General features: G+C 38.5%; 1 protein-coding gene across 12 annotated transcripts in view; it reads left to right on the forward strand.

The window, feature by feature from the left end:
- Window positions 1-22,687, forward strand: part of LOC144002254 (RIMS-binding protein 2-like) — a 62,536-nt gene that overhangs the window by 20,275 nt on the left and 19,574 nt on the right. For 7 of the 12 annotated variants that reach the window (XM_077497300.1, XM_077497305.1, XM_077497306.1 and 4 more), the window contains 11 exons: window positions 6,113-6,202; window positions 9,217-9,339; window positions 11,094-11,180; window positions 12,721-12,771; window positions 13,140-13,163; window positions 14,073-14,277; window positions 17,696-17,853; window positions 18,398-18,483; window positions 18,739-18,848; window positions 19,872-20,690; window positions 22,401-22,424. In XM_077497300.1, the coding sequence (XP_077353426.1) occupies window positions 6,113-6,202; window positions 9,217-9,339; window positions 11,094-11,180; window positions 12,721-12,771; window positions 13,140-13,163; window positions 14,073-14,277; window positions 17,696-17,853; window positions 18,398-18,483; window positions 18,739-18,848; window positions 19,872-20,690; window positions 22,401-22,424 (1,777 nt within the window). The remainder of the gene's footprint in view (window positions 1-6,112; window positions 6,203-9,216; window positions 9,340-11,093; window positions 11,181-12,720; window positions 12,772-13,139; window positions 13,164-14,072; window positions 14,278-17,695; window positions 17,854-18,397; window positions 18,484-18,738; window positions 18,849-19,871; window positions 20,691-22,400; window positions 22,425-22,687) is intronic. The other 5 variants (XM_077497302.1, XM_077497308.1, XM_077497301.1 and 2 more) reach the window with 4 other exon arrangements.

Consider the following 22,687-nt stretch of genomic DNA (forward strand, 5'->3'; position numbering starts at 1 on the left):
TATTCAATTCAGGAAGTAGTCGAGCTGTGCAAAGAGCCCATTGGCCGACATCCTTAATAATTATGTAAATGTTAAACATACATAGTGTTTATTTCACACTCTATATATATTCACACAAATTCTGTGTATTTACACACCCACCCACACAATCACTTGTGCTGCAATCCAAACCAGATTAACCCCTCATTAATGTTTAATTCATGAGCACCTGTAGAGAGACATTAGTGGTATAAGCTCAAATATAATCACCATTGATGAATTATCTATCCGTGACATTATGGTGTTGGCGCACAGATAGATCCGGTTTAAAATCCACCATGTGGCGCAACGCATTAATCGCGCGCATGTGTTCATCCTATCACGGTGCGATAATTTGCAGAAAGGAAGGATGCGTAACACGAGGGGTTGCAGTCAACATCTCCATTAACCTCTGCGCATTTGACTGTGTTCAAGCTGTTAAGATGAATTGATTTCACAATGCAGATCACATTAGCCATTGAGATAGCAAGTAAATTATTTATCACTTTGTAATTTCACATGATAAAATCACCAACATTGCTTGTTTTTGCTTGCTCAGATGAGTTCCTGCTTTTGCCTTGAAGCAAGTTTCAACCTTGTGAGTATGCAATGCAGGTTTGCTATACAAGGTTATTAATAAATAGGCACTTCATGTATAAATTATCAGTCAGTACAGAGCTGAAGTTTAATGTCAAGTATTGATAAAAAATAAAATAAAAATGTGACTTACTGATAAAAGAGAGCAAGAAAAGCCATATACAAGCCAGATCAGGTTTTATTGTTGCAAACTCTACTGTACCACTTGTGCTATTGTGTCTTAAGTGTCTGACTATCTTTACGCAGCTCATTGGGAATAATGGCTTTCAGAGTATAGCGGTTCCGTTGTCACATTATGCGCAAAAGCGTCATTAGAAACGAGTGAAGACGATGCTGCTGCAGTGATTAGGGCTGAGTTATGGTTCTGTCTCCATTGGGCTCCATCTGCAACCACATAAGTGGACACCATGAACACAGGTGTATTGGTGGAAGCAATTACAAGCAATATGGCCTATGTTTATGTATGTCTATTCATAAGTGGCATTTCAATCTATTTTGCCCTGTGGGATGGATACCAAATGAGATTTCTCCATTTGGTGGTTTTGGTATATACATCACATTATTTTATTTCTGGATGTCTTATTTGTACTTGGTTATTGTTTTGGTTATTCTGTAATTACAAATCACTGGTTTCCAATTTACACTAATCCAAGATCCTGTTCATTTAAATGTTGCAATTAATTCCCTTTAGTTTCACAGCCGCAGTATCAAAACATTAATTAGTCCGTAAATAAATCAAGTCATACCAACAGCAAAGAATAGGTTGGAGGATGCTGGATAAAGATGTCTTCATGCTGAGCTTCCCTGAGAGTCTCCTGCACGGCAGGGGTTTCAGATTTAGTAGTATTGAGCGTAGAATCGATCTACAGCTCCTCTTTCTTTACACGTTTGAAAAGAAATAGAAGTAGTAGTATGTATATACTATCGGATTAATTACACAGAAATGTTTCGGTCTTAATGGTTAGATTTATGCTAAAAATTCATCAAAATGGCAGATAATTATTAAATAATGAATTAATATGAAATACACTATATCTACTTCAAATGTTGTTAAAAGGGAAGGCAAATCAAAAATGTTCTTTACAATATTTTGTACTATGCGACCCCACTATTATAAACATGGCATTCTGATTAATATTACGTTTGTGGGAGCATCTCATTTGCTGTTGACGGAAAATGTCATCACAATTGCTCAGTGGTCACGGCTCAGCTTGTGAACGTCACATGACCCAACTCCGAAAATAGGTGGAACTGAGACTCTGTCTGCCTGCGCTTTGATCATATCCACCAAAAGCGTCTTACACCACCTGTGCCACAACTTAGACCTGGTTTTAGCAGGTCTAAAGTGTAGCCTAATTTCTGTCAACTAACTCCTGCGCCGGAGGTGTCTAGTGGAAAACACCCTCAGCTCACCGACAACCCAGTCTGACAAATTCCCAAACATAGTAGACTTGTCCCGGCACAAAAATGAAAACATGCCAGTTTTTAACGGCAAAGGCATCATGTGCGCTTGTCTACGATAAGTGTGGCATAAACACAAGTCATTAGATGTGAATCGGATTACAATAATGCAAACAAATGTGTAGCTTTATCACTTCAACTTTTAATTTATATTTTATGAAATTATTATGTCAACATTAAACATGTGGACTGCACTTCTTAAGCACTGAATTTACTTATGGCTAAAACAATCATTCTTAATTATTTATGTATTTATGTATTTATTTATTTATTTATTTATTTATTTGTTTATTTATTTTTCGCTACATATTTAACCCTTTGAGATTTGAAATTCTACCACATTGCGATGTCAATGTCAGCCTATTTATGTATTCATTTATTTTTTTATTTATTTTCGCTATAAATTTTACCCTTTGAGATTTGAAATTCTACCACATTGCGATGTCAATGTCAGCCCATTTATGTATTTATTTATTTTATAATGATGACTGACTCAATGATGTTTTTATTTTTTCTAATTTTTTAATTTTTTAATTTTTTATTTTTTTAAATCTGAGCCACAATTGGTCGGGGGACTCTTGTCTCCAAGTATGACATAAACCTAAATGAAGCCAAATGTATCCTGAGTGAACTTCACACACCTGCTGAGATGCTAGCTACTGTGAACAGATTTCAGGCCACAGGCCAAATGAATTTGTTTAGCAAGAAAATGATACTCGGCGTGGGTTGACAAAATGTGTGTTGTTCTCGAGGTAACAGGCCAATAGAGGAAGCAAGAATAAGAACCCTTGTCAAACTAAATTAATAACTAAGTGCAAGGTACCATTATCAGCTATTTAATAAATGCAAACCACATCATTCTGTTTATTTGTGCGTCTGTGTTTAAATTATAGCTTCAACTGGCAATTTGTCCAGTGTATGTCCTTCAGCTTTGCAGCACAGTGATGTGTTTACAAGATGTTCTGGGGTGTTAAGCCGAGCTGTGAATGTGTGATTCACTGGAAATGGGAAAGAGAGGACAGACATACGCTATTCCCGAGGCCTATAAAAAAGAAGCCTTCCTTCCTTTCTTCTTTGTTATTATCTTTACATCCCATCTGACTACAACAAGTTTCCCCATACGTGCTGGGACATTAGCACAGATCACCTAATTAGCGGTTAAATCAACAAGAGCAAAATTGGCCGTTTAGAGTGAGGTGTGGTTTCGGCGCGTTTTACTTTTCCTCGGCAGAGATTTTGTGCAGGCGGCGTTGCACAATGAGAGAAGTGAAGTCGCCTCAGCATGTCGCCATGTCTTGCTGTCCTTGTCCGCTTTTTGGTTGTCTCTCTGCCCGACACGCTGAGAGATGGATGAGGCTCACTTTGGCCATTCCGACATCTCATTTATTTTCATAGAAGGCTGGTGTTGATATTGATTATTGTTTTGTTTGTGCGTACACAAGCTGAGATACGTCCATGAAGTTTCATATTTAGAGGATACAGTTTATGAAGCACCTTGTGCCACACTTATCTTTATTCTTCACTCTTTCGTCTATCTCCCCTGTTGTCCCTGTGTTTCGCAAAGCTAATTCTGGAAACGAATGCATTATTCATCATTTTAATTATTGTCAGGAACCATCGTGTTAGCCTAGGACTATGTTTCCTATTGCATGGTGAGTGGTTGTTTTTGTAGCCTCTCTAACCTGCATGAAGTCGTATTACCGCGCCGGGACATGACCGGACAGTCACATTGAAATCACTCTGCGGTGCTCCGAGCTGTGACAGGAGGAGAGCATTGCCCTAGTTTGAGTCTGGCGTAATTATGTAATGCTTGAGTACCTGCAGCACCGGCGGCATGACAACTTGTGGCTATGAATGTTAGCAGTGCAGAGTGCAGACAGAAAGGAACTCGTCTCTTTCCTGTCATACACGACTTCATCTCTAGTATCGCCTGCCTGCACACATTTTGTGTTATGGTTTGTACAAAACAGCATTCAGGCCACGCAAATAAATAAATCCACCCATCCATCCATTTTCTTGACCGCTTATTCCTCACAAGGGTCGCGGGGGGTGCTGGCGCCTATCTCAGCTGGCTCTGGGCAGTAGGCGGGGGACACCCTGGACTAGTTGCCAGCCAATCGCAGGGCACACAGAGACGAACAACCATCCACACTCAACAACCATCCACACTCACACGCACACCTAGGGACAATTCGGAGCGCCCAATTAATCTGCCATGCATGTCTTTGGAATGTGGGAGGAGACCGGAGTACCCGGAGAAGACCCACGCAGGCACGGGGAGAACATGCAAACTCCACCCAGGAATGGCCGAAGCCTGGACTCGAACCTGAGTCCTCAGAACTGGGAGGCGACGTGCTAACCAGTCAGCCACCGTGCCGCCAAATAAATAAATAAATAAATGTTGATAATAATACTGTACAGTTCCAAATATGAAGTCACACCAGTATAATAATGACATTAAAATTACAATATTGTGAAAGCATTTTTGACCAGAACAGAAGTAATTTACCAGAAGTAAGTTTGCAAAATAAACTCTCAAGAATATAAAAATAGAATACAAATAATATGAAGAAAAAAATAATAAAGTACAATAAAGTAATGTTAAAGAAATGATGAGACAAACTTGAATTTTATTTGAACTTAAATAATCAATATACAATAAAATTATCATATTTTGACAGTACAAGTAAGAAGTCATAACTGAAGAGGAAAATTAATTTAGAACAATAAAGTCAAAATTACGAGATAAAACGCTTGATATTATGAGAAAAATTTCGTAGTATCGGATATTTTTTATTTTATCTTTTTAATGTAACGTTTGCAAATTTGAACTTTTCGCTCCTATTAACTCACTATAGAAATCAGCCTTGTGACTGTAATAGTGCAATGATTTATTTTTTATTTTTTATTTTTTATTTTGCTATTAAAATGTTTCATAATGTAGACAATCAAATATCAAAATACTAATTTCTACTTTCAAATTACCTTATATTTGAAGTATAAAACAATAATGTTAAAAATAATAATAATGATGATAATATTATGAGTAGGGATGGACGGTATTGAGCCGATACCAGTAATGGAGACAGCTGCAGATGCCATTATTGCCTGCCCTCTTGTGGCCATTTTATGATCAAAATTAAAAATTTAAAATAGAAAATACAATAGAAAATTGCCATTATTTTCATGCAATTTTAAGGAAAATGCTATATTAGGATATATAGGTCTTATCTTAAATCATCTGTCATTATTTTTACGGATATATCAAAAGTAACAGTGGTATCTGTACTTGGTATCGATGACTACTCAAGTGTTGTGTACTCGTACTTTTATCTGTCCCTGATCTTGAGAATACATTTCTAATTTAATAGGATGATTTTTTTCTCATATTTTTTCTTTTCTATTCTAATGAAGCAAAGCATGCAAGTAAGAATTTCCTTTTTTTTTAAAATTATTATTGTGCACATGATAATACACTTAAATATTTCAAATTATGTTAATATTAAGAGAATAAAATCCATTATTATGAGAAAAAAATAGTCATAATACTTTTTAAAAATATAATATCTCACATTCCGACTTTATTCATGTCACTTTCCGACTTTTTTTTCCCTCCTGACTTTGCATTTTTTTTGTCCTAATACTCCTTCCTCAGTATGTCATTTATTTCCTGAGCTCTTCTTGTTTTATAATCCTTTCCAACTTTTCCAATTTCTCTTCAAAACATCCAAGCGACCAAATCTCTTCACCCACCATCCCTCACTTTTCGTTTCCCCCTCGCCTTCGCTCCGTCTTTCCATAACAGTTATGGGTTTTGTCGTCAAGGCCTCATTTGAACGAAAAGCTTAGGCGCGCTCGCCTGCAGAAGGAACCTGAGTCTCATCTGCCGCTTACATAATACATTTGAAGACAGTCGCGCAACGCGGCGAGCGTGCGTGATTTCCTCGACTCGTCATTATGAAGAACTTGCAGTATGTCGTTGGATGTTCAATGCTGACAGCACACTTTTTTCCTCCCCCTCTTCTTTCTTCCATAGAGAGCAAAGCTCCACGCTGCTTTGCAGGAGAAAAATCGTCTCAACCTCGAGCTGATTGGCCGTCACCTGAAGGCATCCAAATATGACCAGGTGATGACTGATTATTTGTGTTCATCTATATGGCGACGAGACGGTGACCACCTGTGATGGTCTGTGATGCTACCCCCGGTGTGCTTCACAAAGTTGTCGCACTTGACATCCATCCAAGGGCTTGCATGTTTGTTCCGCAAAAAGGTTCCATCTGTGCACAAACCAGGTGGTCACGCACACATGAAAAGAAAGCTGGGCCAACATCCTGCCAAACTGACAGATTGCATGACTGGAGAGTGCGGAAAATCCCTCTGACCCTTGGCAAAAAAAACAAACAAATAATTGGCATATTTAGCATAGCAATTACACAAAAGCTCATTTTATTCCAAAAAAAAAAAAAAAAGACAACTATATTAGTAGGAAATGGAAGCTTTGCATCACAGTCTTCCACAGTTGCCATTACTCTGTTCGTTTGATGAAAGCATGGGAAGAACATGCAAACTCCACACAAAAATCTCAAATTCAAAACCAGAATCTCAGAGCTATGAGGCGAATGTGCTAACCACAAGTGCAACATGCTGCTAATGTAGTAACAGTTGTAGTTGCTGAGCCTATTTGAAGTCTGTTGCTAATGGAAACACCAGCACCAACAGATGTAAACAGTATCTCACATAAGATTTGAGAAGTAGTTAGATGAGAAGAATATAAGAAACATGTCTGTAAAGTTGAGTAAGTTTGTTTCATTTTACAGAATAGAAACCGCATCATTCAAGTATCAAAGAAACGAAATATACTTTCTCTATTTGAGTTTGCATTAATTACAAGATTTTACTCAACTAAATATTTATTACAAGCTTTGGAGAAAATGGTAGAAGTAGAAAAATGCGGTTAATTGTGATTAATTGCACTAAAAATTACATTTCATATATATATATATATATATATATATATATATATATATATATATATATATATATATATATATATATATTACTTAGGATTAATCGTAAATTTTATATCTGTTCTAAATGTTCAATAAAATGTACAATACAATTTTTTCCGTTATGTTTTCATACGCTTGTTAACATAAAGTGGAAAAACGTTAAACTAATAGAAATATGGCTGTATCTTTTAGTCATTGATACAGCAATTTCATAATCATTCATAAAATTGAGTTGAAATTAAAACAATGTACTGTTAAAATGTATTGATTTGTGTTGAGGTCATTTTTCTGCCACAAGATGGCATAAATGCATTTGTAATACGTTGACAGCTCAGTGCATTTTTCTTTTCATATTAAGAGCTAATCTTTAACATGAAGTAACTTGTGAAATTCTGCACATTTTTAAATTTGTAATATACAACTTGACCCCAGTCTCCACAAATATATGCATTATTATTAAATGTATTACTGATTAAAAATTAGGGGCGTTAAAGGAACTTTAAATTTACTCAAAATGAATGCACTAATTTTTACACCCGTATATAAAGTTGCTTTTTATGACTTCCCTACTATATATTGGTAAGGTCTACAAATTGGTATTGAATAATTGTGTGGGTTGCATGTGCATGTCCAATTAGTTAAACAGCTCAAACAATTACAGCTGTTTCATTATGCCCATTTAAAGAATTGTCCATAATTATTATGAGATAACTTTGAAGAGTCAATGAGCAAATTCTCCCTGCAAGTTTTGTGCAATTCAAGTACACTGCGTTATCTTTTGTGGGCTCATGCACTTGTTTAATTAATGAGATGACTGGCACATGGCGTCGGGACGGATCCTACGAGTCCGCGTTTATAGAAAACTTCGTGGCTTAAGGCGCCTGAGTGATGAAGGGAGGCAGACTTAATGCTCACATCAGCAGCGCGCTCTCATCAAGGCTAAATGGAAATGTGCTGATGAATTCCTGCTCCGACTGTGAACCCCCAATCAACCCCGCAGTCAAAAGTTAAAGCTGCCTCCCTTAATAATTGGAACAAGTGGATCTGCGGCGGCGACAGACAATGTATTAGTCACATGCTAGTTCTCATTTCATCAATAAAACACAAGAGAGGTGAATTATACAACTAGGAACAGAAAAGAGCTAATTAAAATGATTTCAAGTTCATTATTTCAGTATCATTTCATTAAGGGTACTCAAATTGGTTTCATGATGGCTATTAATTGTTATCAATTATCTTAGTTCACTGTTAAATGTCATTAGATTAAAAGGAAATGCTATAGTCCTACTTGCATACTACTACTTGTGTGTGTATATATATGTATATATATATATATATATATATATATATATATATATATATATATATATATATATATATATATATATGTATGTATGTATCTTATATGCAGTAAATGAAAGTCAACTGGGAAATTGTAATGTAGTAAGAATAATAATAATTATTATTATTATAAACCCTTTATCAGGGTGCTCATACTGTAAAGTGATACCATTATTGATGCCATTAGTCTCCTCTACTTATTGAAAATTGGTTTCATTATTAATTTCTATAGTAACCTATTATTCAGTTCTTTACAATAGTACACTTACTCTAGAATGATAAAATTTTCAATGTAAACAGCAACCTATGAAGGAAAATTGTACAGGTGCTGTCATTATCAAATATTTTCTTGAATCAATTAATCTATTGATTATTCAATCAATTTATTGACAAATTTGATTCATTTTAATTTTGCATTAAAATGTATTTTTTTTGCCCTTGATTACAGTTTATGAACCAACGATTGGTCTTTATTTCGTGATGTTGTTGTTGTTGTACTATGTTATAAGGTCGGTCATTTTTACCAAAGTAAAAACAGATGTTTGCAAATGTCTTATTTGGATTAAACACAGAAGATGGTCAGTCTTCTTTCAGGAAGGACTGCAGAAATTAGTCACGAATTACTGTTGATATGCGGGAATCACAGGATTTGGACAATTTGAAATTAAAAAATGGCTCCAAACAATGACTGGATTATTGAAATAGTCGATTAATCGGCTAATTTTGACAACGCTAATTCGTAGATATCACCATTCTCACGATTAAATTAACATCGATATTGTACATGTAGGTACAGTCCGACTTCTATCAGCTGAAAGAGACGCTTGCCGTGGTGAGCCAGGAGAGAGACGCGGCCCAAGAGCAACACAGCCAACTTCAAGGCAAAGTCGAGAACCTGGAACAGGTTCTAAAGGTGACACTTCTCTAATTTATGCTCAGACCACGTCTAAATACTGACGCAGCTCGTCTAACACGATTTTGGTGGTTCGGTTTGCCGTCCTGCAGAGCCATTGGGCATGTTCATTGACAAAATTTCCAACATTGGTCTAACCCACCACACTGGATTATAATTATGTAAATCAGGCCATGAGTTGACACTGGTTTTAATGGCAAGCCTGTTTCTCCAGGCTGTTCTGGCCAGCCTGTAATTAGCAAGGCACTTCTTCACCATGCCATGAGGACCGGCTTCATTACAAACTCTTGCCTTCATGCTACACATATTGATTGTCTGTTACCAGGATATTATAGAGAGCAATGTGTCCATCCGAGGAAAAAACTAACAAAACAAAAACACGCTTGCTCCATTTTAGGGTGCGGAAAAAAAAGGCTTTGTCACTTTCTCATTGTGTATTGATTTAAAGACAAAGTGACTAGAGGAAACTGCTTTGGACGATGAGGATGGGCGAACAAAGGAAACAGCACCATTTTTTCTAAAATGACTCATGAATGATAAATGTAGCATTTAGAAAACTGCGGTTTACAATTCTTTTCAAAATGTGTGGAAAAACTCCAATATTTTGCCAAATAACGGCTCTTTTGTCCTAAATGAGCCTGACAGTTTGCTCTCGATTGGGTTCAAATCTATTAAGAAACGGCAATGCAGTTAAGTGCCATGGACATTTTGGACACTCATGCTAATTCTTCTTGCCTTGAACAGTCCTTCATTGTCACAGCTGTGTTGCCCTTCCTGGCAGTCCAATAATCATGTTGTTCCATTTCCTGAAACAGAAAGACCTTTTAAACACAATTTTCCCACATTAGGCCAAATGTGATTTACTTTGCTCTTCGTTTGTGTTACATCCCGTCCTGCTCGCAAACGTCAGTGACAGGAAAGCTGCTGCTTTCAATCACACAGACGACATCATAGCATCTGTCTCAAGACTGTGAATCGATGAAGCAAGCACCTGCTTCTGTTGTACTATACCGGACATACAGTAAGAGGAGATCATGCAGGGGTTAAAATAAAATAAAATAAAATACAAGTTTTCTCTTAGGCTTTGTAGACAGGCCCTCAGCAGACCCAGCGATCTGTAGCTTAGAACGTCTCTGTGATTATGCAAAGCGGCTGCTGCCAGTTTAGGGCACCTCCAAGCCACTCTCAGGGCAAAAAAGGCTTTTGGACAGAGAGCAAGAGTGGAAGAAAATGAACAATACAGCTACTGTTGCTTTTATTTTTTTATTTATTTTTTTTAGAAAAAGTAGAAAGAAACACTTTATGTCATGACTAGTAAGTGGCCCAATTCTGTTCAGTGTCTGCTAGCTCGAAAAAGGTGAGATATGAGCATCTGATCCATCTGATTTGCATGACTGAATTTGGAAGTGATTGAAATGAAACAGAGCATTCAAACCTAAATCATTGATTGTCCTTGTATTATTCCTTTGTTGGGAACTCATTTAAATCTTTTCAAAATTCCACGTGTATTTATACATGTACAAGATCTCCTCTCACAGTTTAATTGTGTATTTTATCATACTATTTTTTTCTTCACAATTTGCCTAAAATAAACAATAAATAGTTTATTTGGTATGCAGCCTTAAAAAACGCTGTGTCAAAAATTGGACTAACCTGCTAACTGGGGTCAATTTACCCAACATTTCTGGTGGTACAAAATTACCACATTTTCAGTGCGAGTCCATCGCAGTTTAGTTCTGTGTGTGTCTCGACAGCATATGCACGAGACTGTCGAGGTGAAGCAGCGGCCGCAGACAGAGCATGAGCAGGCCAAGCAGAAGGAGATCCATCAATTGCAAAAGGTATGGAAAATGTACACCTTGAATTATAGTGGAATCATACTGCTGCTATAGATTTGATTGTGTTAAAATGTTCATCCACCAGGGCGTTATGTTTCATTACAATTTAATTATCTTGGTGTTGATCTCCACTACATTAAGTGCTGTTGTAGTTGGAACTGTGATGATTGTGCTGAGTCACTGTTGATCCTGGATGGAAAATACAGGCATCACGCTTGCTTCTTCAGTTGCTAAAAATGTCCTTTTTGTTGTTAAATATATATTCTTTTCAAGCTCTCTTTCCCTGCAGCCTACACACTAATTTATTTATTTTTTTAGAAGCTTGTCTGATTTCTTTTAACATGATGTCCTCAATGAACTGAATCCTCCTAATGCTAATGCTGTAAAATGAACATTTATTAGTTAGCTACACAGTATTCACTATTGCTTGTAAAAAAAAAAAAAAAGCCTCAGACAGATAAAAATACTTTAATTTGGAGGTGTTCAAGTGGATTAAAAATGTTATATCACATGACTCTGCTTCTGTGAACAGTTTATCCACCTACGGCATGTATAATCATAGGGTGCAGTTACTTAAGTTAATTATGTTCTGTTGATGTGTTGTGACTCACTAAGTTATTGCCAAATGGGTAACCAAAGTGGGAAATAATGCACTCTGACTACATAGATGAAACCTACACCATAACAGATATTAAACCTTCACCACATTGTTATTCTTGCCTGACAACAAGTGACAATAGATGGTGAATACGAAGCGCCAAATCCAGTGAAGTTTTGCGTGACTTTTGTGCGGCGCTAACTGTTAAAAATGGAGCAACAAATTTAAACTGATCCCAAGCCAAGTGAGAAAATGCGCGTCCAAGCATTTTGTCATAGTTTAAAGGGGAAGTCAACGTTAAACATTTCTTGACAATAACATTATATGTGACCTCACGAATCTGAACATGACATTCTGATTAATATTACATTTGTGGAATATGAGGTAAGCAGCAAAATCCAGCCATTGATATCCATCTCAGGGGGCGGCCATTTTGCCACTTGCTGTCGACTGAAGATGACATCACAGTTGCTCAGGGCTTAGGCAACGACCAATCACAGCTTACCTGTTTTCTGACACTGAGCTGTGATTGGTCGTTACCTGAGACCGGAGCAACTGTGATGTCATTTTCGCTTGACGGCAAGTGGCAAAATGGCCGCCTTCTGATATAGATAAAAACTGCTGTTTTTTGCTGCTTAACTTTTATTCCACTAACGCAGTTAGGCTAGCGGGGCTGCATAGAACATATTATTGTCAATAATTATTTTTTTGGGTTGACTTTCCCTTTAAATCCGTTATATCCTACATAGATTTAGTCTACTGGTTGCCACTGTGCCTGGCAACAAATCTGTGACAGTTCATTAAAGTAGTACAAGACAAGCTTGTCTTTGTGGTGAGGCTTGTTGAGTGTACAGTGTTGACAGCATGTCAGGTGTGCGTCGTCCTCTTGGAGCCCACGGATCTTGATTATTGTGTCACATGTCAGTGTGTGTCTTCTTCTTCCAGGCCCGGCTTCAAGCTGACCGTGACCATGAAAAAGCCGTACAACTGTTAGAGGTACAGTAACATTAACAAAAAGCAAAATAGTCAGTCACACAGCTGACTTCAAATGTGCAGTCGTGCATGTTGTGCATCGTTATAATTGATGTTCTGGGATGTGATTGACAATGTTTGTTTGACAAGCATTATAATTCCCGCTAATAGAAGCCTCCCCCATCTGCAGTCGAGTACGTACATGCCCATGGAAATAAAGTACCCGTGTTGTGATCCCACATTTCAAATGTATATGTTTTGCTTTCATTTTAGCCTACATTTATTTCTCTACAACTTCATTCATTTCTGTTCATTTTCTGCATGCTCATTTTCTTTGAATCCATTTTCTTTCTTTACTTTGTTTCTGCCCTCCCCTCTTTTTTTCTTAACAGAACAATCAGGGAAGAATGTTTCAGGTATTTTTTTCCGTCTGCAATTAGTTTTAGCACCTCCTTCAAGTTATGTGTATGAGTTTTCAACATATCAAAAATGATCCATTGATGGAAACTAAACCATGCGTTAAAATTAGGGTTGTTCCATATCACTTTTTGCAGACCGTTAGTCCTAAAAATACGAGTATGCAACTCTTGAGTTTTCACCGTTGATAGGAAGTATTGATACCATTAGTCATTTTGGGAAAAATTACAAAAAAACAATGACAATTTTAAAGAATGACCTATTTAAAATTGCATGAAATTAATGGCAATTTTCTATGAAATTTTTTCCATGATATAATACTTATTTGTATAAAACACAAAATAAAAGTACATTTTAATATAAATAAATAAATAAATAAATAATAGACGCGCATGCCCTTAGTTCCTGATCGTAAAAGGGCCGTTTCATCCGTTATTGCGATTCCCTCTACCTTGAAATAAGGTCGGGTATCTCCCCGATACGTTACCTGATTGGTACTCGCCCATCCCAATTTAGAATTTAGATTTACAATTTACAATTTAGAATCGCACTATCCTGACAGTACCTCTGAATTATTTCAGTCTATAGGTAGTATGATCCAGTTACCTCTTAGCGGGGCTTGCTGTTATATAAGTTGCGTTATCCAGTATGTAAGCAGTGGGGCAGACGACTTCACGCATCCACGTACACTGATTAGACTGCGGTGGGATTTAAATCAAAATGCTGCTCTCAACTCTTAAGGGAAATGTCTCTAATTGCTTTTCTGTTGGATTGGCATTGGCAGATCAGTAATCTTTCTATTTAGAAGGCTCAAATGTGTCAATTGTGTGCATAATCATGTCAAACATATGCATACGTGCTTAACCTTGCCCTTTTAACGCCACCCTCTTATCTTTTGTCTGTCAAAGGTCCAGATTTGTGACCTGGAGCAGACATGCGGGTCACAGAGTGAACATTTCCATCAGCTGTCGAAAGAGCTGCTGAGTTTCCGTTTACAATCCCACCCTGTGGAGATCCTCCTGAATAAAGCCCCCTCCAAATTATCCAATCTCCTCTCGGAAGAGGAGCAGCTCCCAAAAATCGTTGTCGGATTTGAAAGCCAGCCAGAAGCAGGTAGGTCCAATCTCAGATAGTTAAAGAGATGAAAAGTGAAATGACATGAGATAAAAAAATAAACTATTTTTGTTTGCTATTAGGCCTTTAATCCTGTATAATTGCAACTTTTTACTTGTACATTTCTGATTATATTTTTCTAATATTGGAAATGTTCCTGTTAAATAATAATAATAATAATGATGATGATGATAATAATAATAATAATAATAATAATAATAATAACTATTATTATTATTATTATTATTATTATTATTATATTTTTTTATAAAGCACTTTAGATTAACGCTTTATTCTGATAATATTAAAGCCTGTTTCTGGCAATTTTGGTTATTTATTTATTTATTTTTAGTAATTTTATTCACTCTTTATCCACATGCCATACTTTAATAATGAGTAAAAAAATATTTTTTTTTTCTCAGAATACAGCATTATGCCTTTGTTATTGTGATATTCAGATTGGTTTCTAGTTATCCACCTTGTTTTACACTATAGCGTCGGTACCAAACTGATTGTAGATTTGGCAAGTAATTTTTCATTACATGGAAACCACAGCCAGTCTACATTAAACAACACTCATATTAAAATTCAGTGGCTCATCTGCTGCCACTATGTTGACAAAAGTCTTGGGACACACATCTTAATCAGAATTTTTCATCTTTGTATCTTTGTATTATTTTCATCTTTGACCAATTTTATACTGTCAGCACTGTGGCAAAGATTTTACCCTTGGAATAATTTGGAACAGTGATTGTGAGCCTTTAGGCCTTCGCATCACTGTATGTTCAATTCCCATCTGTATAATGGCCAGGTTTTTGTCAGTATAATGTATTAAATTCACCATTTGGGTTATTTTTAGTTTATCACGTATAAACAATATGTTGTACAATGACTATCAGTGTTTTCAACCCCCGCAATGTCCATTTGCGTTCTTAGCACATTGCCTAGATCAGAGGGTTGATGAACAAAATAAAGCGAGTGATTTAATGCCCACTTGACTTGACCATCAATCATCTCCCTCTACAGATGCATGCTGTCAATGCAAATACGCATGATGCGCCAGATCAATATCTTCCCTAACTGATCACAAACTTGATGTATGACCTGAATGTGTTTGAACACATTAATATTCTAAAAACACATAACGGAACCTGCAGTGCCAGCAGATCAGCAGTGTCGATCTTCTGCTAGCTGACCTCGTGTAAAAGGCTTTGAAATATTGAAAAATCCCATTTTATATTGTTATGATATATCAATGGTGTTCAAATTTTTATTCAAAGAAAAAGTGAAGAGCCATTTTGACATTCTACACCAGGGGTGTCCAAACTTTTTCATTTGAGGGCCATATAGAGAAACTCAGAAGGACGCAAGGGCCACATAATATGAAGAGAAATTGTTTAGTTCTAAAAATTGTACAAGTAATTTATTTGTGCTTTTGCATATTTAGAAAAATGCTACAGTATATAAACCAATTTATTTGTAATATGGCAGTACGGTTATTATAGTTTTGGAATTTTTCATTTTAGTTAGTTTTGATTAGTTTTCAGGGCGGTTCTGTTAGTTTTTATTAGTTTACTTCTTAAAAAAATGCTTAGTTTTAGTTTAGTTTGTTAGTTTCAGGAAATGAATGTTAAATGTGTATTACTAGAGCGAAATATTTAAAAATCAGGTGAAGGTGCTTTTCTATTGGCTGCTGCTAGATGACGTCACTTCTGTGTGACATACTTTCAAACGTCATTATTCCGGTTTATATCAAAATAAATCTACTAAAAATCACTTTTAAAATCATCCCCAAAGGCTCACGCGTTATATTAATTACCAAAGACTAAAACGAAGGACATGTTTGCTACAATTATTATAGTTAGTTTTAGTTAGTTTTATAAGCATAAAATGTAGTTTCAGTTAGTTTTTAGTTTTTAAAAAACATTTTGTTTTTATTTTATTTCGGTAACAATATTGTTGTTTTTTTTAATTTTATTTTAGTTTTTTCATTAGTTTTAGTTAACTAAAATAACCTTTATAGCACCTGTTTTTCGATACCCTCCCTTCTTACTTTGACCATCTCCAAACATTTTTGTTTTGTTTATTTTATTTGAACTGAGTCAAATGCCATTTTTAGCATATGCCGCGGACCACTGAAAAATGGACGGCGGGCCGCAAATGGCCCCTGGGCCGTAGTTTGGACACCCCTGTTCTACACATTTAATTTATTTACAGTATTAAATCCAGCCCATTGGTGTAGATAAAGCCAAACCCTACATTTGTTTAATATTTATATTTGTATGTCAAAAAACTTCCAGCACTGCTGTCATATCCAAAGTACAAGTTTTCCCTTACCTCATCAGAAAAGAGAGGCGTCAAGCTGTTTAATGTCCGGTGAAGTTTATTTTTAAAGTAAATATAAAACAAAGACAAGTAAATGTATATTTAAAATAAGCACATGACTGTTAGTTTAGTACTGACACATACTATAATTGACAGTGCCATAAAATGGCTAATAATTAGCATTATGCAGTATGTAGCAGTGTTATAACCCTTTAAGCAACAACAACAAAAAAGGGAAAAAAAACAGTGCTACATCACATCTCGGCAGACAATAGAACAATATTACAGGTATATATTCTTTATCCTCTGTTAAAAATGGTTACTTTTACTGTAGCTTCCTGAGTCATTGACAATTGGTTGTGAAACTCTTTCGTTTGTGCATTACACTGCCCCCGATGGCCAAGTTGCATAAGCTAGAGGGAACCTCAATTAATTAATTATGAGGCATAAACTGTTTAATTATTTACATTCTATCTAATTTTAAAAAAATACCAAAAAGGTTTTTTTTTTAATGGGGAACATGGAACGAATTAATAGTATTTCCATTCATTTAAATGGTGGAAAGATGATTTGACTGCTTTAAGGTAGAAATTTGGTCACTAAATTAATTCAACGTGTTAATCTAGTTACCATTGTAGTAATAGCTGTCATTGACTACATATTTACGTAATTTTCGGGCCACTGAAATACGGACAGTGGGTCGCAAATGGCCCAGCCGTAGTTTGGTCCCCGCTGCGGTTATACTCGCTCGTGTAAATGCATCCCATTAGTCACACTCAGACCACAAGCGCTCAGTGATACAGTGCCTTCTACCAGCTCAAATTTCCTCCAGCCATTCATCCGTCTGAATTCTTACACTACAATTTGTGTTGCCTGCATTTTTCATGTGTTTAACCCGGAGGACATTGACGGTATTTAAGGACAAATGCGCTGCACGCGCTTGTTGATGGGGCCGAACCGGCCTCGGCCGTGAAGGGTGTTTGCCTGCTCGCTCACTTTAACAGGAGATCAATAGGCGTGCAATGAGACGCAAATGGCTTGCGGGAGGAATGACAGTTGCTCTTTAATTGTGATGGAAATCAATTTCTCCCAGGCAATGAGAACGTGCCAAACGCACCACCACTGATCTCCCAGTTCTTGCAGTGCCCACAGCGGACTGGAGACAGGGAAAGCCCACATTGGCCGTCTGTCAAGTCTCGCACCGTGAAAACGGAACGCGCCAGCTGCACTCAGCGGCTGACCCCATCAGCGGTGAGTCTTCAGAATTTGGGATCAGGCCTTGTTACGCACACACAGTAAATTCTGTAGAGTATATTTTACTCTATTTAGATTGGGGCCAAATAGACTCAGTTTTAGAGTAATATTTACACTTGGAACAGAGTAAAATAAAGAATTAAAAAAAAAAAGTCACTTATGGGTTGAGGAATGAACTCATGACTTTCCGCTTGTTAGTATAGCGCTCGTGTCAGCTGGAATCTTCAAGAAACTGATGTTTTTGGTCACCTTTTGGAGATAAGCAAACAGTAAGAGGAGAATATCTCTGGTGGTAGTGTGGCAGCCTCCCAAACTAAAGGTCATGAGTTTGTTCCTAAACCCTTGAGTGACTTTTATTTTTTTCCAAAATTCTTTATTTTACTCTCTTACAAGTGTAAATACTACTCTAAAATCGAGTCTATTTGATTCTACTCTATTCTAAAGAGTCAAATTTGCTCTACAGAATTTACTGTGCAGTTGGTGTCAAGGAAGTATGTCGAGGGGAAGTTACTGGTGACTTTCTTTTTGATTTGTTGTCAAGCTACAGATGGAGGATGAACCAAGCCCATCACCCAGGTCCAAGCCTCGCTACACAGGCCAGGTCCGCCTTTGCACTGCCCGATACAGGTGAGGAGCCTTACTTTATTCATTTGTTTGAGAGGTGGCAGACCCAGATCCAGAAAGTAAAACCCTTTCACAGTTTGGATTAGCTTCCTAGCTAGCTCCAACGGTGCTCGTTTACTTGCTAGCTAGCTAGCTCCCTAGCTAGCACCAGGGGCTAAAGCCAAACTGTGGCAGGATTTTTACTTTCTGGACCTGGATTTGTCACCACTGATTTGTTTGTTTACAATCCATCAATAAAGATGCAATTTCTCCTTGTAGTTATAATCCCTATGATGGACCAAACGAACATCCTGAAGCAGAGCTCCCACTTGTGGCTGGGAAGTATTTATATGTATATGGCAACATGGATGACGATGGATTTTATGAAGGTGAGATGTAAAATTAACTTAAAACTGAAAATATTTTACTGGAGTTGAAGCACTAAAACTGAAAATATTTTACTGGAGTTGAAGCAATATCTATTTATCTATCGATTTATCGATCGATCTATCTAAAAATATACCAGTTCTACTCTCTTTACAACTGACTGGAGAGATTTTCCATCAAATCTCCAAAGCATTATGACGGCTTTCTCAATCAGACGCAATACTAATCCCCAATTGCGAGCAAGCCTCCGGGGCCAGGCCAGGATGCCGCCGCAGATGCCGTCGCGCTCAGCTGCACTGACTCATTAAAGCTGGAAGGCGGGGACGGTGAGATTGCGTGGCGGCGTGGAGGAGGCGTTGTGTGTTTACCATGAAGGAGAGAGACTCAGGCAGCAGACCAAGCTGTTGTCAAGATGGGACCTTGGTCCCTTTTAGCTTGATGACTAATCCAGCTGGGCTCGCCTTAATCATCAACACACACATCCTGGCACACGCACGCACGCGCACAATTTTAACGATTCAGTGGGAAAAAAAAGGCTGATGATATGGAGCTTTTCCAATGACAAAAAATAAATACATTTTTTTTTTAAATAAGATGTGAACTGAAAGTCCAGTTCAGTGTATAATGTATGCAAAAGGGTACACTTTAGGAGTCAAAGTATCAGCACACCTATAAGAAGTACAACTGAAGGAAATATCGATTTGCCCTCCTTTACCCCTGACCGGGGCTGGACTGGCCATCTGGTTACAGGGCAGATGCCCGGTGGGCTGGCATCCTTTGGGGCCGATGCAGTGCTTTTTTAAATTATTTTCCTGCATTTTCCCCTAAGAGAGTGACAATAAGATGGTATTGGATGAGCATAATAGTTTGCCTTGCTAGCTCCGGCTATTCCTTCTATAGTCCGAGTTGAAAGTCTTCTTTAGTCGACTTCAAGTATTAAACATTGATATGGAGCAGTAAACTCGACTTATTGACTAGTCGACTACTCTGTTCAACCCCTAATCCAGACACTTCTACTGTCACAGGTGAGCTGCTGGATGGCCAGCGAGGACTCGTCCCATCAAACTTCGTAGAGTTTGTCCAGGACAAGGAGAAGTTGTCCATCCAAGCTGGAGATGGAGCAGAAGCTCTTGGCCAAGTCGAACATACACCCCTAGCTTTGATGTCTGTGGATGGAGGTGCCGGCCAAGATGGTCTCCTAGGCTCGGCGAACGCCTTGGTACCCTGTAGCAATGGCACCGCGGGGCCCCTGGACCCGGAGGACCTGGCTGAAGACGTTGTGCCTTATCCCCGAAAGATCACGCTGATCAAGCAGCTGGCGCGGAGCGTCATCGTGGCTTGGGAGCCTCCGGTTGTGCCTTTGGGCTGGGGGAACGTCTCTGGCTACAACGTGTTGGCGGACGGCGAGCTGCGAGCCAGCATACAGTTCGGCGGACGTACCAAATGCTTGCTGGAGAAACTGGATCTGGACGGGTGCGTTCACCGTGTGTCGGTTCAGAGCGTCACCGACAGGGGCTTGTCGGACGAGCTCCGATGCACCCTTTTGGTCGGTGCCAACGTAGTGGTGGCGCCTTGCGGCCTCCGGGTGGATGACATCCAGCGGGACACAGCCGAGCTCTCCTGGTTGCCTAGTAACAGTAACTATGGTCACACCGTCTTCTTGGACGGCGTAGAGCACGCGGTGTTGAAGCCGGGGAGGTATAGACTACGCTTCTTCAACCTAAAGCCGCTGACGGTGTATAAAGTGACGGTGGCGGCGCAGCCTCACCAGGTGCCATGGCAACTGCCTCTGGAGCAGAGGGAGAGGAAGGAAGCGGGAGTGGAATTCTGCACTCAGGCTGCAGGTCAGCACTACATCATGGAGACAGTATCAATAATGTATGCATAGCTTCATAGTCCCCAGTCGACTTTGTCAATATTTCTCCTTAGGATTTAGAAAAGATGGATACAGTAGATGGTGGATAGATGTGTATGCATATTTTTGTTTACGTCCAGGTATTGATACAATAACAATGTGTGTGTCTACGCTTACCAGCTTACCAGCCACAACATTAGGTAAACCATCACAACGTTAGGGTTCTATTTTCATAGATGGGTGGAGGTGCACTCAGGGTAAAACTGGCACATCTCAATTTTGGTGCCGGTCTCTGCGTGTTCTGCCAGAAACAGCTGACAATTTCTGTTACAGAAATTAACAGCATATCTGGCAATTTGATAGCATAAATTAGACTGTGTTTGGCCTAAAAATGGGTGCATCTTAATTTTAGTGTCGGGGAAAGTGTAATCTAGTGTGTTTATGAATTTGTTAAGTCTCCCCAGGCGTTATACGGTACACCGACCTGCCTAGCGTGCATCACCAATTTGGTTACGAAAAGTAGACATGATTTTAGACTCGGTAAAGCCAGGTCCAAGTAGTAGCGCAGGTGGTATAACACGATTTTGGTGGATTAGATAGAGGCGTAGGCAGTCCGATTTGGAGATCCATGGACTATAAACGGACATTTTTTCTGGGGAAGCTAGCAGATGGGAGTCAACTTGACCTTTCATCACGGGATTGAGACATGACTGGATAAAAAGTTCACAGGAGCAGATGGGAGTGGGATTGTTGAGTAGGAAGAAACTCAGACTGATGCATTTTTTTTTTGTTTTTGTTTTATATAGCTGATCTTCAAAATGGGAGCAGTACGGGCATGCCTCCCAAAGGGAGCATCAAGGTGCAGCAGCTTGAGAAAAATAAAATGATCTATTCCCTCTACCAATCATCCTGTTGAGAGTAGCAATGAGTTTCGGGCAAACGGTAGACAACACCCTGGACTGGTCCCATTTTTATTTCCTTAAGGGGAACCAGTTGTTTTATGTTTTGTGGCTAGGTTCACTGTCTCACACTGAAAAACAGCAGCTCATTAAAGGTGGGTTCAAGGATATTTTTGTGGCTACGTCTTCCGGGTGGATCATCTTAACAATTGTTTCTCAATCCTGTCAATCAATATGCGTAACTACGTCATGCGTGCTCGTTCCTAGCTGCGCATGCGCACTTCGGGTGTTTGTAGCTTCGTGTTGTGAGCTTCGGATTCGGCCATTCATCGTTGTAGCTCCACCGAACTGACCGCGTACTTTGAAAATAGCTGAGAGCCGCAAGAGGACATCCGTATGAAGCGAGGCCGGACTGCAGACTGATGAAGATGATGATGAAGATAAGCTGGGACGTTAGCGACATTTGAGAGGCGTTTCCCTCAGACGGGCAAGAGAGCTGGAAGGATGGTCTTCCGCATGCGCAGTTTTTTAAACGTGACAAACAGATGTTTGGCTTCCACTTTTTGAGAACATCATTGAATCCACCTTTAAGATGGGGTTTTACAGGTGTTTGGCCTTGTTGGACACCCGCACTTAATTGAGTACTCAGGTGGTCAAAAAATACATTACGCATTCGAGCTCATAAAAGTAAGCATGTGCGGCTGATGTTGTGACTGGTGAGTGGACTGCACTATATTGCAGATAAGTACGCGTCCAACATTTCCTTACTGTGCCATTGTTGTGTATTGTATCTTGTCTAGGTCCAACTCCCTATTGCAGAACAGGTCAGAATCAAATATCAAATCCCGCCGTGGATTTCACATACTCTCACTCCTGAATGATCGAAGGCATTTCTATTCACTAATGAAATCCCTGTGTCATTTGAAACCAAATCAAAAGCAATTTTGCTCAGCTTTCCTTGCGGCACATTAGTAATTAGTAGTACTAAACCAAAGCACCACAAGATATGATCACTTATTATCCCGATGAGTCATTTTCCTCGCCTTAAAGCATAGCCAGGCTGAACTATTATGCAATTTGAAACAGC

The sequence above is a fragment of the Festucalex cinctus genome, chromosome 15 (assembly GCF_051991245.1).
Source record: "Festucalex cinctus isolate MCC-2025b chromosome 15, RoL_Fcin_1.0, whole genome shotgun sequence".
Lineage (NCBI taxonomy): Eukaryota > Metazoa > Chordata > Actinopteri > Syngnathiformes > Syngnathidae > Festucalex > Festucalex cinctus.